The sequence below is a fragment of the Oreochromis niloticus genome, linkage group LG13, assembly GCF_001858045.2.
Source record: "Oreochromis niloticus isolate F11D_XX linkage group LG13, O_niloticus_UMD_NMBU, whole genome shotgun sequence".
In the NCBI taxonomy this organism is placed as follows: Eukaryota; Metazoa; Chordata; class Actinopteri; order Cichliformes; family Cichlidae; genus Oreochromis; species Oreochromis niloticus.
Window position 1 is genome coordinate 19,126,081 of NC_031978.2, and position 16,114 is coordinate 19,142,194.

At 41.6% G+C, this 16,114-nt stretch overlaps 1 protein-coding gene across 2 annotated transcripts; it reads right to left on the reverse strand.

Annotated features, from left to right (window-relative positions):
* Positions 1–200: 200 nt before the first annotated feature.
* Positions 201–15,161, reverse strand: lg13h10orf71 (linkage group 13 C10orf71 homolog). 2 transcript variants are annotated; one of them, XM_019366548.2, is made up of 3 exons: positions 14,694–15,161; positions 2,106–12,609; positions 1,674–1,819 (listed from the first exon to the last, which is right to left on the reverse strand). In XM_019366548.2, exons 2-3 carry the CDS (start codon positions 12,396–12,398, stop codon positions 1,799–1,801), a joined length of 10,314 nt encoding a protein of 3,437 aa, XP_019222093.2. In that variant the 5' UTR covers positions 12,399–12,609; positions 14,694–15,161; the 3' UTR covers positions 1,674–1,798. The 2 variants fall into 2 exon arrangements, with proteins under 2 accessions (XP_025753475.1, XP_019222093.2); XM_025897690.1 differs by having other exon boundaries at positions 201–12,609.
* Positions 15,162–16,114: the final 953 nt, after the last annotated feature.

Here is a 16,114-nt window from a genome sequence, read left to right on the forward strand (position 1 = left end):
CAGGTCTTTGCTCCAGCAGAGGAAGCACTCTGCTCTGCCCCACAGTGGTCAAAGCAGGTTACTGCTTCTCAGGGGATCAGCAGTATGGTTACGTTAAACTGGAGAGTATAGGCATGCATTCTCACCACAGCGGCGTACATTTAATTGGAGTTTGTGGATCAAGGGAAATAAAAGAAAGCACATTTTCACACTCTCGTGGGTATAATATTAAAAGATTTAAACATTTGGATCGCTTCATACAGTAAAAAGGACACAAAATAAATGCCATCAACAAAATGTTATTTTCCTTTATCTCTCAGGACATATTACTGCACATTACAATAGCACATTGTAATTGTCTTATGCAATCATAAAAAGACTCTTCATTTTGAATCACTCAGGCCCAGGGTACATTTCAAAAGTCAGAGCAGGATGTCATTATATTACATTATATTATGGCTGTAAAATAAAATCAGCCTCTTGCATGAACCTTTTTATCTTTTCTTTTTGGTTTATTTCTAACTTTTACAATGAGGTTTAAAATACAGCCACCGTGATGAGAAATGATTAATTGATTATCATCTGATTCAGCCCATGTCACGCTACTGTTTCACAGCAACCCAGAAACAATTTTTTTTACAAACATTCAGCTTAAAAAATAGACTACTGTATGATATTAATTCTTAAAAACAGCAACAGCCACATCACCATTTTTTCACTTCATACATGGCTGAATTAAAAAACTATGAGTCTCAAAATCTCCAATTTGTGCTTAAAGGTCAAGCAGGCTTGTCAGTAGCAAAAGTTTTTCCAAGCAACTTCTGATATACTGTATGATATATAATAAAAGTCAATTAGGTTGAACAGGCAGTGCTAATGATACTGTTTACACAAGAAGCATAGCTTAGCTTCTCACATTCAAAGTCAAATGGAATGGTGAACTCTGTAAAACAATAAATAAATCAACAGCAAATCTCCAAAAGCACAAACAATATAACAGTTTGCTATAGAGACTTATTAAAACTACAAACCAAAAACATTCTGAGACTATTTTCACTTGAAAAAGTCATTTGCAACCACTTAAAATCATGTATATTATGATCCATTCACTCTTTACTTTATTAAATATCTAATATCAGTCTTTACTCTCACCAATCAGACACCTCCATAAAGTCATCCAGTTCACTCATAGCTATTATATCACGAGGATGATGTTGAGAGTGGGCTGAGTTATCATTTTCACAAACTGAGCTTCCTGCAAGCTGGCTGTTTGTGTCACACTCTGGGAACGACTCATATGAGCCATGTGTGCTGTAAATTGTGTTATATGTTTTGTCTTTGTCATTAACCGTGTCCATGTACGGAGTCTTCTCTGGACTGTAGCGATGCCCTTCAGAGTTTTGTCCCAGTTCAAAAGCCTGACATCCAGGCTGCTGGTTCTGGTGGAGAGTTGCAGGAATCTGCGACTTGTTGGGATGCAGGGAGTTGATACTTGGAGGCTGGTAGTGTTGGTGATACCCTTGATAAAGCACAAAGGGTTTGCCAGCAGGAAAAGTCTGGGAGAAGGGCTGTTGCTGGGACTTGATCTGCATCTGAGGCTGTGGGCATGTTTGCTGGGGTTGAGGTTGCGAGATGCTCTTGCCAGACTCGCGCACATTCAGTTGAATATACTTTCCTGTCTGTGGGTCAAAGAAAGTCTTCTTTTTCACTTGAACAGGCAGGTCCACTACAAAATACTGACCAGAACCGGGGTCTTGCAGCACCTTGCGCTGGGTCAGAGGGTAGGCCTGGGGATAGCTTGACTCTACATGATACTGTGTCACTGGAGCTGGGTGGTTGGCTTGGTGGAAAGTGGGAGAAGAGGGAACATGAGCAACAGTCTTAGGAACAGCAGTATGGGAAGCAGGGCCAGTAGCATAATGAGACACACCAGGGAGGGAAACAGCGGCAGTATGAGGGATAGAAATAGGACCAGTGGCATGAGGGGAAGCGTGGAAAGAGTGGTGAGAAGACTGGTGTTCTGTATGGGTGGAAGGCAAGCTGGACCCCGACACAGGAGCATTAGCAAGGGAGACAGGTGAGGAAAAATGAGGGGAAGCCATAGCATGGCGATTAGAGGATCGTACCTCAGTAGCTGAAGAGGAACGAATAGTGGAGACATCTTTCTCAACTGCAGAAAGGCTGTCTGCGCCAACTTTGGACAACTCTTTCTTCATTCTCCGGGTAGTTAGCCTTTGAGCCCTCCGTAGGGCTTTCTCGCTCTTTGGGGGAACAGCTGGAGGCTTGCCCAAAGAACGGGACACATCACTGCTGAAGCTACATGCTGATTCTGGTCTTTCGTTGTCATAAAGACCTCGTATGTCTGCCAGGTCTGCTGCACTGGTGGCAAAACTTTCCACATCTTCAGACATATTGCTGATAAGAGAGCGTGAGTCATCTTCCTCCATAGCAATGCTTCTCCTGGAAAAGGGCCTATAATGAGGGATAGGGGCTGAGTGATCCTGTGGTGAAGATGCTGACTGGAAAGTTGAAGATTCACTGATAGCAGTGAGTCTATTTAAACTTGTGTGATGCTGGACAGGAGTTCCAGCACTGTGTCTTATTTTCTCCTGTTCTTCCTCTCTTTTCTCTAATCCCCTGTCACTGGGTGAACCCACCCGGAAATCTTCTCCAAAGCTCTTATAGAATCGTGGCTTAACCGATTTGGTGGAAGTGGAACCTCTGAAAGTGTTGTCCTTTACTCTGAACATTAAGGGCTTGACTCCTAGAGCAGGTGAGGAAGTGTTGGATCGGGGCAGAGATGGAGCTGGAGATGCAGGGGCATGGGGTCTATAAGATCTCGTGTGGGACCCATGGGACTCAGTTGACTCATTTTCTGATAGATTGTTTCTTTGTTGGGAGGGTGAAGGGGAGCATAGTTGCCTTTCTCTTTGTTTTGTCTCTGATTCTGTTGAAGTGATGGCATAGTACTGGAGAGCATCCACCTGTGCTGCTCTTTTTTGCTCTCTCCGAGTATCTCTCACCTTCTCACTGTCAGCTGTTAACTTTTCTTCTTCTCTCTTGTTAGCCTTGATGTTATTCTCTCTTTGAGCTAGCATGCCTTCTTTTTCCATTCTCATCTCATTTTTCAGTGCTTCTTGGCTGTTTTCATGAAGTTTAGGCCTCTCGTTGGCTTGCTTTTCTTCCTTTATGATGTTTACTCTTTCTACAGCTCTCATTTCTGCCTCCCTTTTTTGAGTTCTGATCCATTCTTCCTTTTTCTGCCTTAGTCTCTTTTGCTCTTCTATTTGTATCTGTTCGATCATTTCCTCTTCTGAAATATGCATAACTTTATCTCCTTCTCTTGGTTTTCTTTTCTTGTCTGCCTCGGTATTGGCAAGTATCTTCTCCTCAATCTGTCGTTGTTCCTCAATCAAAGCTGCTCTCCTCCTCTGTTGAATCTCTTGAACTGCTCTCCTTTGTTGCTCTCTTTGAGCGACTTTCATCTGTAGCTCTTCTTCTGCAGCTCTCTGTAGCTTTTCTTGTGTAGTTTTCCTCTGTTGTTCTTCTTGTGCAGCTCTTCTTTTCAGTTCTTCAGCAGCCCTCTGTTTTTCTTGTGCTATTCTCAGTTGCTCTTCATGCACAGCTCTTCTTTGTTGCTCTTCTTGTGCAGCTCTCCTTTGTTGTTCTTCTTGTGCAGCTCTTCTTTGTTGCTCTTCTTGTACAGCTCTTCTCTGCTGCTCTTCTTGTGCAGCTTTCCTTTGTTGCTCTTCTTGTGCAGCTCTCCTTTGTTGTTCTTCTACAATCCTCTGTTTTTCTTCTTGTGCTATTCTTAGTTGCTCTTCATGCACAGATCTTCTCTTTAGCTCTTCTTGCGCAGCTCTCCTTTGTTGTTCTTCTTGTGAAGCTCTCCTTTGTTGCTCTTCTTGTGCAGCTCTGCTCTGTTGTTCTTCTTGTGCAGCTCTCCTTTGTTGCTCTTCTTGTGCAGCTCTTCTCTGTTGCTCTTCTTGTGCAGCTCTCCTTTGTTGCTCTTCTTGTGCAGCTCTTCTCTGCTGCTCTTCTTGTGCAGCTCTCCTTTGTTGCTCTTCTTGTGCAGCTCTTCTTTTCAGTTCTTCTGCAACCCTCTGTTTTTCTTCTTCTGCTATTCTTTGTTGCTCTTCATGCGCAGCTCTTCTTTGTTGCTCTTCTTGTGCAGCTTTTCTTTGTTGCTCTTCATGCGCAGCTCTTCTTTGTTGCTCTTCATGCGCAGCTCTTCTTTGTTGCTCTTCTTGTGCAGCTTTTCTTTGTTGCTCTTCATGCGCAGCTCTTCTTTGTTGCTCTTCATGCGCAGCTCTTCTTTGTTGCTCTTCTTGTGCAGCTTTTCTTTGTTGTTCTTCTTGTGCAGCTCTTTTTTGCTGCTTTTCTTGTGCAGCTTTCCTCTGTTGCTCTTCTTGTGCAGCTGTCTGTTGCTCCTCTATTCTTCTGTACTTCTTTTCCTCAATTTCTTTCATTCTCACTTTTTCTTCTCTTTGTTCTGCTCTAATATCCTCTTCTTTCTGTTTGACTTTTCTTTCTTCATCTGATCTTCTCTCTGCTTCCCTCTGCTTATCTCGCCTCTCCTTGATGTTAATAGCTACGGCCTCACGCTCTTTTGCTCTCCTCTCCTCTTCCCTCTGAGTGGCTCTCCTCTCTTCTTCAGCCAGAGAAGCTCTACTCTCATCCAATATGTGCTTTATTTTCATGTCTTCTTCTCTTTTTATCTCTTCAGACATGAATGCTTGCTGTTCTTCTAATTGTTTTTTCGTACGCTGCTGCTTTGCTATGATTATTCCATGCTGAGTTTCAAGACTTTCTTCTTTTAGTTTTTCTGTCCTCTCATCGTCAGTCTTAGGCCCCAGGTCTTTATCTTGATGTTTTTCAAATCTCCCATCTTGCATTTGTTGGGTCAAATTTTCTTTCCTGTTGTGCATTTGCTCCATGGTTGGATGTAGAGAGTCGTTAACTACAAAAGATGATGTTGCTGGTTGCAAAGAATGACTGTTTGGCTGACAAACAGTTTGATCTTCTTGGCATCCCTTTTGGGAGCCAGCTTCAGATATTTGTATTGTCTGAGTTTTTGGTGAATGGTTCCTTTCTTTGTGTTGGGTGTATTTTGCTGCATTGTCTTCCGGGCTTTCCTTCACTTTAGTATCTTGTCTTTCTTTTTCTCCCAGTTTGAACATCCCTGTTCTTTGATGCTCTTTGTCTGTGATGGGAAATACTAGTACTTTGGGTACTTTATTCGCCTTAGCACCCATTTCTGTCTTATCTGGCAAACATTTCTCTTTTGCAGAGTTCTCTTGTGGGTCAGTAGTAAACACAGGACGTCTGCTATGACGGGTCTGTATTAGTGGAAAGAATCCTTCCTTTTTGTTGGGTGGGTATTCCTGAAAAGTATTTGCTTCTCTGTCCTCTGAAACAATTACTTTTAACCTTGCATAGTCTGCAATTGCTGATATCTCAGGTGTTGTGGATAGCTTTCCTTTTTGTTTTGTTTTAACTTCAGGTTTTTCTTGAAATGTGCTCTCCCTTGCTGGGAATGAATTTCTTGAACTTTGTCTTTCAGTTGCCGATACAGTGGAGTGGTTCTCAATTTGTTTTCTAATCTGATTAGCTTGTTCTGCCTCAGCATTTTCATTATTATTCCATCTCTTCCTAGAGCCGTCTGTCTGTTTTGATTCTAGCTTATCTTCTGCTTCCCAATGTTTCTTTTTAGCGTCTTCATCTTGAACTGTACTTGAATCGGTTGTTTTTCTTTTACTTTGATCCACAGTGAACACAAAGGCTTCAATCTTTCCTTCATTGTGTGTTTCATTGCTGGCAGCTGTTCTGTTTGGTGGTAACCCTGGAAGTCCCCTTCCCTCTGATGCATCTCTATCAGTTATGCTATTGTACTGTGGCTCATTATTGGTTTCTGTTATCCCTTGTACTTGAAAGTAGTCTCCATCTGCTTGTTGTTCATTTGATTCACCCACCAGTTCCTCACATTTCTTTGCTTTTTCAAGCTCTTCATTCTCAGATTGAGTATTCTCGCATGTTGCATTGTTGCTATTCTGTTGATTGCTAAATTTCAGCGAATCAGACAGTTTTCTAACACTGGACAGCACATGTTTGTCATCAGAACTAGATCTCTCAGTGCTTGCTTGTTCTTCTGTGCTTAAAGTGATAACTTTTTCTTGGCAACTAGATGATGTAACTTCTTTCTCTTTATTAGCTTGCACTCCATCAAATGGCAAAGTTGCACCATCTTCTTTTCCAACTATCGTCATGTTATCCGTCTCAGTTACTGGTAGTACAACTCTGATGGCAATGCTGTCAATGTGCACGTTATCGTCCTCTTTTTTATTATCCCTGATTTGGCTGTCATTATATTGAAGTTTGTGTGATCCATGCGTGTTTTCATTTTTTAATAACTTGTTGGAAGGACTGGTGTTTAACATTTTTGGAACTATAGAGTCATGTTTGTTTTCCTCAAGTAATGGTGCTGTTTTGCCATCTACATTGCTGATGTTGGCCTGATTGTCCACATTTGTCACATCTTCTTTCAGAGCCTGCTTGGCGACCTGTTTTATCAGCATTTCAGCATCATTCATGTTGTTGATTCCAGTGTTCACTGTTGTGACAGTAAAATTCTCATTGCTATGAGCTGTTTGCACTTTTTGTGGATTTTTCTCTTCATCTGTCCTCTCTCTTAGCGTTTTATCTGTGTTGTGATCCTTTCCTTGTCTTGCTTTTATGTCCTCTTTGTGGTGAAGGGGTTGAGTTTCACCTGGCACTTTATTTTTAGCGGGTACAGTGATGGTACCTTTTTCGGTCAAGGTTTCTGGCTGTGTTTCCCCCTGAGGTTTTATATTCATAGTAGAACCATCCTGCTGAGGATGTGTCCTTTCCTGACACATCTTCATATTGTTCTTTACTGCTTCTGAGAGTGGTGTTTCTTGCACATTTTCAGGATGACTTTCTCTAACAAATTTAGCCTGATCTTCTGTTTCCTGTGTGTTATTTTTCTTTATGACCTCATTTGATGATTTATTTCTTTCAGTTAATTCTAGACATGAGTTGGGAGAACACTTATCCAGGTCTGAACTGTTGTTCTCTTCATTCATATGATTTTGAGCATTGTTATTCCCTTGACCAGTGTTCACAGTTGGCTTTCTTTCATGTACAGTTACCATTATTCCCATAATCTGCAAGCTATGATCAGCTGCAGGTTCTTTTTTCTGACCAAAGACAATGTTTAGTGAAGGTGCTAAATCTACATAAGCTTCTTCTTTACTTTCAGCCTTTTCTGTCATCACAGGTTTGGAGCTTGCAGCTTTGACACAGGTGGCGTCTGCAGGATCTTCTTCCTTTTTGTTGGGAATGTCAGTTTTTATATTTGAAGAGTCTTTAAGTCCATCTTTTGGTTTTCCAGATATTTCTGCATGATCTGCTTTCTGTTCTCCTTGGTTGAGTGTGAGTGGCTGCTCTTTATTTTGCATTGGTTTGGACTCCAGCTTTTGATTTTGTAGCAAGCATTCAGTTGTGCTCATGATATTATGAGTGGTGGTTGCTGCAGATTTAACTGGTATAGTAGCAGAGCTTGAAGGTGAAACAGACTTGACACGGTCCATCTGTACTCCTAAAGATCCCATCTGAGGTTTCAGTGTTGCATTACTGGGCATTGTACTTTCATGCTTTTTAGACACCTCCTGTGATGGCGGCCTCTGTCGTATCTTAACTGTCTGACTACCGGCTAATTGCTTGGAAGAATTTTTGGATATGAATCCATCTCGTATAGCACAGCCCTTTTCTTTAATTGCTGAAATTTCCTTTTCAGCATGAGCTTTTATCTTGGAAGTCAGAATCTCTTGCTTGGTCAAAGCTCTTTCTTTATGAGACAGGGATTTGGGAGGCATAAAATGTTGATCTTTACTTGCGCCTACATTGTGCTCAGCTGACTTAGGTTTCCTTTCATGGGGTAGCGGTTTGGCCCAATCAGAATCTCTTTGCTGTGAAACCTCAGTGTCCTTCACAGGGGTGTATTTTTCTGATTTTTCAACACTGTTGTCCTTCGTGTTATCGCTAACAGTGTCACAATTTGCTCTTTTATTTACATTAGTTAGAGAATAATTGGCATTGGGTAATTTGGATTCTTTGGCTGACTCATTGTAAACAGGCTGACTTTCAGAGACTTCACTGGATTTAAAGCCACCTACTTCCTCTATACTTTTTTGGTTAGCTGTGATAAATCTGCTTGTAGGACTGTGTTCTTCTGTTGATTTCTCCTTATTTACTTTCTCAACTTTATTAGGAGATAAAACTTGCTTTTCACAAGGATCATTTAATAAGACATTCCCTGCCACTGATGAATTGTTTTTGTTTGTTGAAATTCTGTTAGTACAGCCATATTTCTCTCTCAGATGTTCATAATCATCACTGCCTCTGCTGGATTGACCACTGCCTTTTCTGATAACTGTTTCTTCCTGTTGATGCTTTTGAACTTCCTTATCTTGCTTTGGGTAATTCTCTTTTTCAGTTATATTTAACTTTAAAGGAACATCGTTCTTTGCAGTGCCATCCTCTTTTATGATGATGGCATGTCTGCCTTTCTCTTTTTGCTCACCTCTCATTTTCTCTTTTATTTTGGCTAACTCTGCTTTAGCTTTAGCCAGCTCGGTCTTGACTTGCTTGACTTTATCTGGCTCACTTTTGACCAGTTGTGTAGCCGTTAGTTTAGCTGTGAGTTTAGCTGACATTTCCTGCATGGTTTCTGCTTTTATTAGCTCTGCTTTAGCTCGCTCCTGCTTTGCCCATTCTGCTTTTCCCTCTTCAGGTTTGGCATCTTGCGTTGTGCTTGTTTCTGTTATAGACTGCTCTGTATTCACATGAACTGAAGCTTTTACTTCCTTTGCTTTTCGGAAACTCCCAGCTTTAATGTGGTCTGTTTGGATCTTCTCCACTTCAGCGACATTTGTCTTCACTTCTTTTCCTTCAGTTTGCTGCTCTTTTACATGCTCTGTTTTTGTTTTTTCTGCCCCAGCCATTTTTACATTAACCTTTTCTGTGCCAGATTGTTCTGTTTCTGTCTGCTCTTTCTTAACTTGTTCAGTGGTTACCTCCACTTCCTGGGCTACATTGATCCATTTTTCTGTGGCCTGTTCAGTTTTAGCTTCCTCTATTCTCGTCTGCCAAGCCTGCTCGGCTTTTGCCAGTTCGGTTTTTATGTGCTCTTCTTTTAGCTTCTCTGTTTCAGCTCGTTCCGCTTTGACCTGCTTACCCTGCTCCTTTTTAATGTGCTCAGCTCTTGCTTCCTCTGTAATATTTCTTGGCTCATCTCTTACCTCGTGTACTCTGGTTTGTTCAGCCTTTGTCTGCTCCTCTCTGGCAAGCTCTGGTTGTTTTTCTCTGAACTGTCTTGTTTGTTCTCCTTTTATCTTCTCCTCTTTAATTTCTTTAATATGTTCTGCTTGGGCTTGTTTCACTCTCTCCTCCTTTATCAGTCCTGATTTGACCCGCTCTGCTGCGTCTTTCTCCGAATCATTCTGCCCTGCTAAAATTAACCTAGAGGGTTCTGCTTTAGGCTGCTCCACTTGAGCCCCCTGCTGAACTTTTGCCACCTCTGCCTGGGTGTGGTGGGATTTTATATGTTCTGCCATGACCTGTTTAGCCTTGACCTCAACAAACTGTCTCTCCGTCATCTGCTCTGCTATTTGGGGGGCAGATGTTTTGTCTGGGTTAAATGAATTTATGTGTATATTATGTTCAGACTGTGGTTTCACTTCTGAAGGCTGAAGACTCTGGACCTCGTGTCCCCTTGGAATTTGCATATATTGTTTTCTTTGACTTGTTTCACTCATGCCTATATGTTTGTCTTTAGCAGAAGAAAACATCTGATGGCTTATACATTCATTGTCATTATATTTGTTATAATCCTGTTTAAAATAATGATCTTTCAAATCAGTTTTCTCATTACATCCAGAATATGTTTGAAGCACTCTTTTGTCCTGGTGACTTTCTTGCCTTGTCTTTTCCATTAAAGCAGCTGTTTCTTGTTTCCATGGAGAGATAGTTGCATTCATGCTGAGCTTTTCTGTATCTTGGCTGTTTGTCTGCCTCCACTTATCCTGTAAGGAGACATTACTGTAATCATGTTTGTTGTGTTTGAGCTGCTCACATTTCTCCACCTTTGTGAATAGCCTTCCCACTGTTTCATTAAAAGGTTGTTCAATGTTTGGCTTGCTTATTAAATATTCTCCACTTTGATTGTTGTCAGCATTTAGCCTTGGTGTTTCTGTAGCTGAATAAGGTGGTTTATGTGTGTATAAAGCCCCTCCTAAAGTTCCTACATCAGCCACAGTATCCTGCCTATAGGGAGCAAATGATGCTAAATCTTCATGGAGATTCTGTCCATTAGCCAGCTTATTGCCGGTGTAGTTTTCAGGTAAAAATCCGGTAAACCCAGAGTGATGAACCATCTGGGCTTGCATCTGAGCTCTCTGGTAATCGCTTAAAGAGTATTCTGCATATTGGCCTGTAGTTGCCATTACAGGTTGAGAATTTGACATTGTAAGTGACAGTTCTGGGCTGCGATACTGGTTCATAGCAGCACTTGTCCTGCTGGATTCTTGTAGCTGTGAAAATTGAATTTCTGAATCTGGAAATTCAGGGATATCTATCACAGTATCTCTAGGCTCGTGTGTTGGTGGCTGTTTGTTTTTCTCAGGTGTCTCCGCTGCTTTAAATTTGGTAGGACTGTAGGTGCTTTTTACTCGTTTTCTGTTGTCTTTGAGATTGAAGAGCAGACTCGTGGCTCTGGATTTGTAGGTGGACATCCTAATGTCGGGAGTCGCACCCCTGCTTTCAGCTCGTACTGGAGGATGCTCTACAGGTTGAGGAGAAGTTGCATAATGTTGGAGATCAGAAGAAACAGCTTCTTGATGTGCATGAACCAGAGGTGTCAGCAGCTGGCTGATGTTAAATGGCGTGGCGCTTGTGTTACTGCCAATAGTGTTAGGTGCCACCGTTACTGCATTATTGCCAAGACTTACATTTTCATTTCTGTAAAGTACTGTTTGTTGGTTTTCTGTCACTTCAGTAGTAATATTTTGCTCTGTCATCATTTTGATTTTCTGCTGGAGGGCTTTGACAGAGCTGATGGTGTCCCTCACACGTCGAGACATCTCGATTGTGGGTGATGCAGTCGATGGGCGATGGGACGGAAGCCTGTTGGTTCCCACACTCTGGCTTCTTTTTCTGTGAGGGTAATGACCTGCCAACTCTGACTCACAGCGTTTCTCCACAGCTGAAGCGTTCTGTAGCACTGTAGATGTCGAGGTGGAACGTGGAAGAGCTGGTGAAATCATGGGTGCCAAGTTACTCCTTGGCTGTCTGATACCTGTATAATGACCCTGTGGTTGACCCATCTGTGAAGGCTCCTTGTACATAGGTGTCTCATACCATTTAGCAAACTCAGAACAGTGCATAAAGCCTGAGATTTGTCCTTGCTGGAAGGGAAACCTGTTATGGTCCCTCCACACCTTGAAGGGACTAAACTCACTGTGTATAAAGACATTAGAGTTGCAGCTGACCTGTGTGAACATGCTCTGTTTATTGTGTGAAGATCTCATAAAAGAAGATGCAGAACTGTGAGACACTGCTGCTACATCAGATCCAAAGGAGTGGAGGTTGGTGTCTCCATATGAGAATGGACCAGAAGAGGGGAAATGACCACTGTGAAAATTTTGCTGGTATGATGAGAATTCAGAAAGTTCCCTCTGGATACTCATTAGAGCTGATTTGTCCCAGCTCGTGTCATCTTTCCACTCTCTGATTTTGTCATCCATCCCTACTCCATCCCTGTGTCGCTCAGAATTAAATGCTCTGATGAGAGAGGAAACTCTGGAGTTGCTTTTGCGTTGCTGTGAACTCGACTCTGTGGCTCCATTGCTGAGAAAGTTGAGCCGTTCCTCTTTTAAAGACTTTTCCTTTTGAGAGGTTTCCACAACGGAGTGCTGGAATGTGGCAGAAATCCTCCCCTGTGTCCTTTCTCCATAAACCTCCCATTGTGGATCTCTGTGAATCTCACCTCCATACATTCTTCCATGGCTCCAGTCCTGTCCATACTGCTGCACCTTGAGGCTGAAGTTCTCACATGCAGCTCTTTTAAGTTCTTCCCTTTCTCCGTCCTCTCTGTCCTGTCCGCTCTGGCTAAAGGCCAGCTGTCTGTCTCTCTGAGTGCAGGGTGAAGACAGACTTAGGTCTGAGTCATTATAAACAGCTTCATCGCCGATACAGAGACTCCTGAATGCCCTGTCTGTCAGACTGCAGACCTCACGGTCATTCTCATCCAGGAAGGACCCACCGCTGGAGGAGCCTCCATCGCTGTGCCTTCGATGCCCGCCACTCTTTCGGCAAGAGCGGCGCTTCTCAACAGAGGTCATGATGCAGAATTGCAAACAAAAATGTCTGCGTTCAGTTGTTCAAACATTCATGCAAACATAGACCTCAAAATTACACACTCTGCCTGCTGCTGGAGCTGCTGCACCCAGAATTTAGGGCCCTGGGTCAGGATTTTGTAAAGCCAGTAGCTCCTACGGCATCATGCCATTTAGCTGGCCTCTCTCCAAAACAATCCCAGAGTTTGTTGTTTTCCTAGAAGAGAAGAGAAATGAGAAATAGGCCAGGATGAGTGCTATAATCCTTCACTTTATAAAACATAGTTTCATAACACTATATTTGCTCAATTTATTGCAAACTTTATCCAAAGACTAAAATATATACAATATTCCCTCCTATGTCATTTGTTGTGGTGCTTAAGTTTTTGGTTGCTGGTCTTGATAGGTTTAAATTTTCTTTTGCATTAATCCACAATGTACTGTATGTGGTTCTGAAAACAGCGCTGTAAATCCTTCCACTCAATCACTATGACCTTCAGAGACATGTTGTGAATAAAACTACACTGTTGCTAGGCGCGGCGAAGACAGCCTCACGTGAGTTATTTGGGGTAATCAAGATGCATCTGTACAAATTTAGATGGGCACGCATGCACCACAAATTGACTTCGCAGTGCAAGAGAGAAACTGAGTAATCAGAGCTTGAAATGAACACATAATGTCACATTTTCAAGTCACTAATGCTGCTGATCTTCAATCAGCCTGTTTCCTGTTTAGTCAAAGAGGGAAAACATCTTATAAGGACCTTTCAAGTGTGACACTGAAACTTTTTTTTCTTTACAGAGGGGGTGGAAATTAGATTATAATATCCTTAAGCACAGCTCCTACTATTCTGGGATTTTACATGTAAAAATTACCTAATCTACTGCCAGTAAAGTATATAATCTGTTATCTATTTTTTTTTCAAACAAACTATATTTCATTTAGACTCCTTTAAATTATTATTAATTACAAAGAATGTTCTTCTTTCATAAATAAGCCTGCAAAGCCTTATCTAAATGTAACTCAAAACATCCAAGGCCACATGTAAGGTCTAAGTAGTAGAACAGATGACACAGAAGCTTTTCTTTTCCTATTATTCACACTCATGAACTTCTTGTGGTGGGCTTCAAAATTCACAAAACTGAATTAGAAAATATATCCACAATTATGCAAATCATAAACCCTGGGTTAAATATTAAAATATAGTTTAAAATATCCGCAATAATGTAGTTTGTTTCTTCCCAGCTGGAGGACATAGGTGACGTATCACATTCTTCTTCTGTTGTACTGTAAATGGGTAATATCATGGGTATATTTTGGTTAAATACTATGCAGCTGCCAAGCAGCCATCACCTTACTCAGAGTACCCAGTGGTTCATTAATATCTTTTGACCTGAAGGCTATCCATCTGATACACATCTATAACACAGTTACTCACCACACTGCTGTACTGACCGATTACATCAGCATCTAATAAGAGCGACGCAGAAATAAAAGGAAGTTTAAAACTATAATGCAACACTTTTCTCTATTAAGCAAAAAACCGCAGTAGCTTGAACAAGGCCACATGTTCCATGTCTTTTATTGTACCAGTACACTCACAACAAGCATCTTCTTTCAGTGTATTAAAAGAAATATTGAGAAAACAATCAAAGCAATAAAAACATTTTAGATTTTTAGTTTCATCCCAGCCTGTCTTGACTCGAACAAAATATTTGGTATATAGAGAGAAACTTCTTTTTAAAAAAGCATTAAAGACGTGCACAATTATGATAGCCATGCCTCATTTGGCTGCTTTTTTTTTTTTTTTTTTTTTTTTTTTTCAATCGTGTCTTGTAAAACTGCCAGCTTGATTTCAGCTCATTCTTGCATGTGACAGGTTTATTTTTGTGCAGTGACGGGTCTCTAGCTAAAACCTGACACCAAAGATGACTCGTTTTCAGATTGGACTCCAATCCAGTCCAGAAGACTGAACAGGAATGTGTCTGTACCTTCTCAAAGGATAACAGTAAATGTTTACTGATGTCAGCAACTTTCAGTGGAACAAAACCAAATTCTATAAGTGCAGCTAAACACTGCACAGTACCTTCAGTAAGTGAATGTGTATTACCTTTTTACAAATGGAATCAGAGATTTTCTTTCTCTCTCTTTTTTTTTTATCTGTGTGAAAATCATTGAAATTGCAAGCTTAAGAGTAATGTTATGTGCATCTGTTATGGTCATGTTTTGGGGGCATTTTTCATGTATTTAAGTCTCTCTTTCAAATATGAACAACAATGCAGACTGAGCTTCTTGTCTTACCTTTGAGTTTTATATTCCATAATTTGCGCCTTGTTGTAAACTCCTCAAAAGTGTTTCATCTCTCTAAAAAAGCCTTTGACACTGATCTGATCTGTCCCCTCTCACAGCTTCAGCTCTCAGAAATCCAAAAAATCCCTCTATGTAGTCCACTGTGAGCAGCAGGCAGCAGGGAGGACTCGGGGCTGGAGACTAGACAGAAATAGAGGAGTTGTCCCAGGGAGAGTGTCCACCATGGGGGACCAGAATGAGGGCTCGGGCTAGCATGCGGGTCTGTGAAATCCTTTGGTGTCGAGTGTCAGATGGATGAAACAAACAGCCTCTCAACTATTTATAAATCTGGACAGCTACTATTGGCCATTAGCAGCCAGAACTAACTGTCAGTAAACTGGAAACATATTGCAAGTTTGTGAGGAGGTTGCGAGATCTAAACCAGGAGAAAACACTAATCTCCTGAGGATGTGCTATGGTGCTGGGTGTTTGGGAGGGTGTATGGAGGGGCTGTAGCTTGGGTGCCCTTCTGGGAGACAGAAATAACTTGATTGCGTTACACTCAAGTGCCACCTTCTTTGTTGAACAGAACTGACAAGCACTATATTGAGTGTCAACAAGTGGCCTCCAGCCACTTTGCTTGAATGAAGCTTCATGTTGGAGACCAAAATGAGGGAAACGTTTTTCTAGCATTGTTGGGCTTTTTTTTTTCATCCATTTGCTTTTATTTTTTATTTGACACATCATGTCTGAGAGGTTAATTTTAACCTGAATTTTCTCTTTATTACAGTACTCAAACCATGGCCCGTCTAATCTCCCTGACTACAGCCTCACTCAACCCCCAGCAGAAAAGGCCATAAGGCAAAGGAAGGGGAGGAACTGTACCTCCCCCTTTCACCCCCATAGCTCCTTCCCCTCCTACAGCCTGCTGCTATAATAGGAGATTGCTGCAGCAGATAGTTTCCTGGGATTCTTGGCGGGTGCAGGGCTGGCCTGACAGGATGATAGACACACACACATGGGCCTTAATGGAGACGCACTCCTCCACACATGCCCACACACACACACACATACACAGATGGTTTTACGTAGAGCTCACTAAACTTTAAGAAAGGCTGATGTAATCCCTTTTTAACTAATCTCTTTCCGCCCTTCTAAACAGACTCCACCCACACGCCCTTCTCATGCTCTATTTTCCTCTCCACCCTGGAACCAAGTCAGTCGCTGACAATCAGCTGTATGTTCCACTCATATCAATAACAGATGCAAGTTGCTGTCATAAAATCTTGTTTTGCTATTTACTTTTGGGCCTTTAATCTCGAGTACTTTCTTTTAAAAAATTGTTTTGATTGATAAAATGTCATTTGTAACATCCCTCAGCAACAATAATGTGTATGTCATGAACCAAAAGGCTCAATTTCCCCACTTAGGTT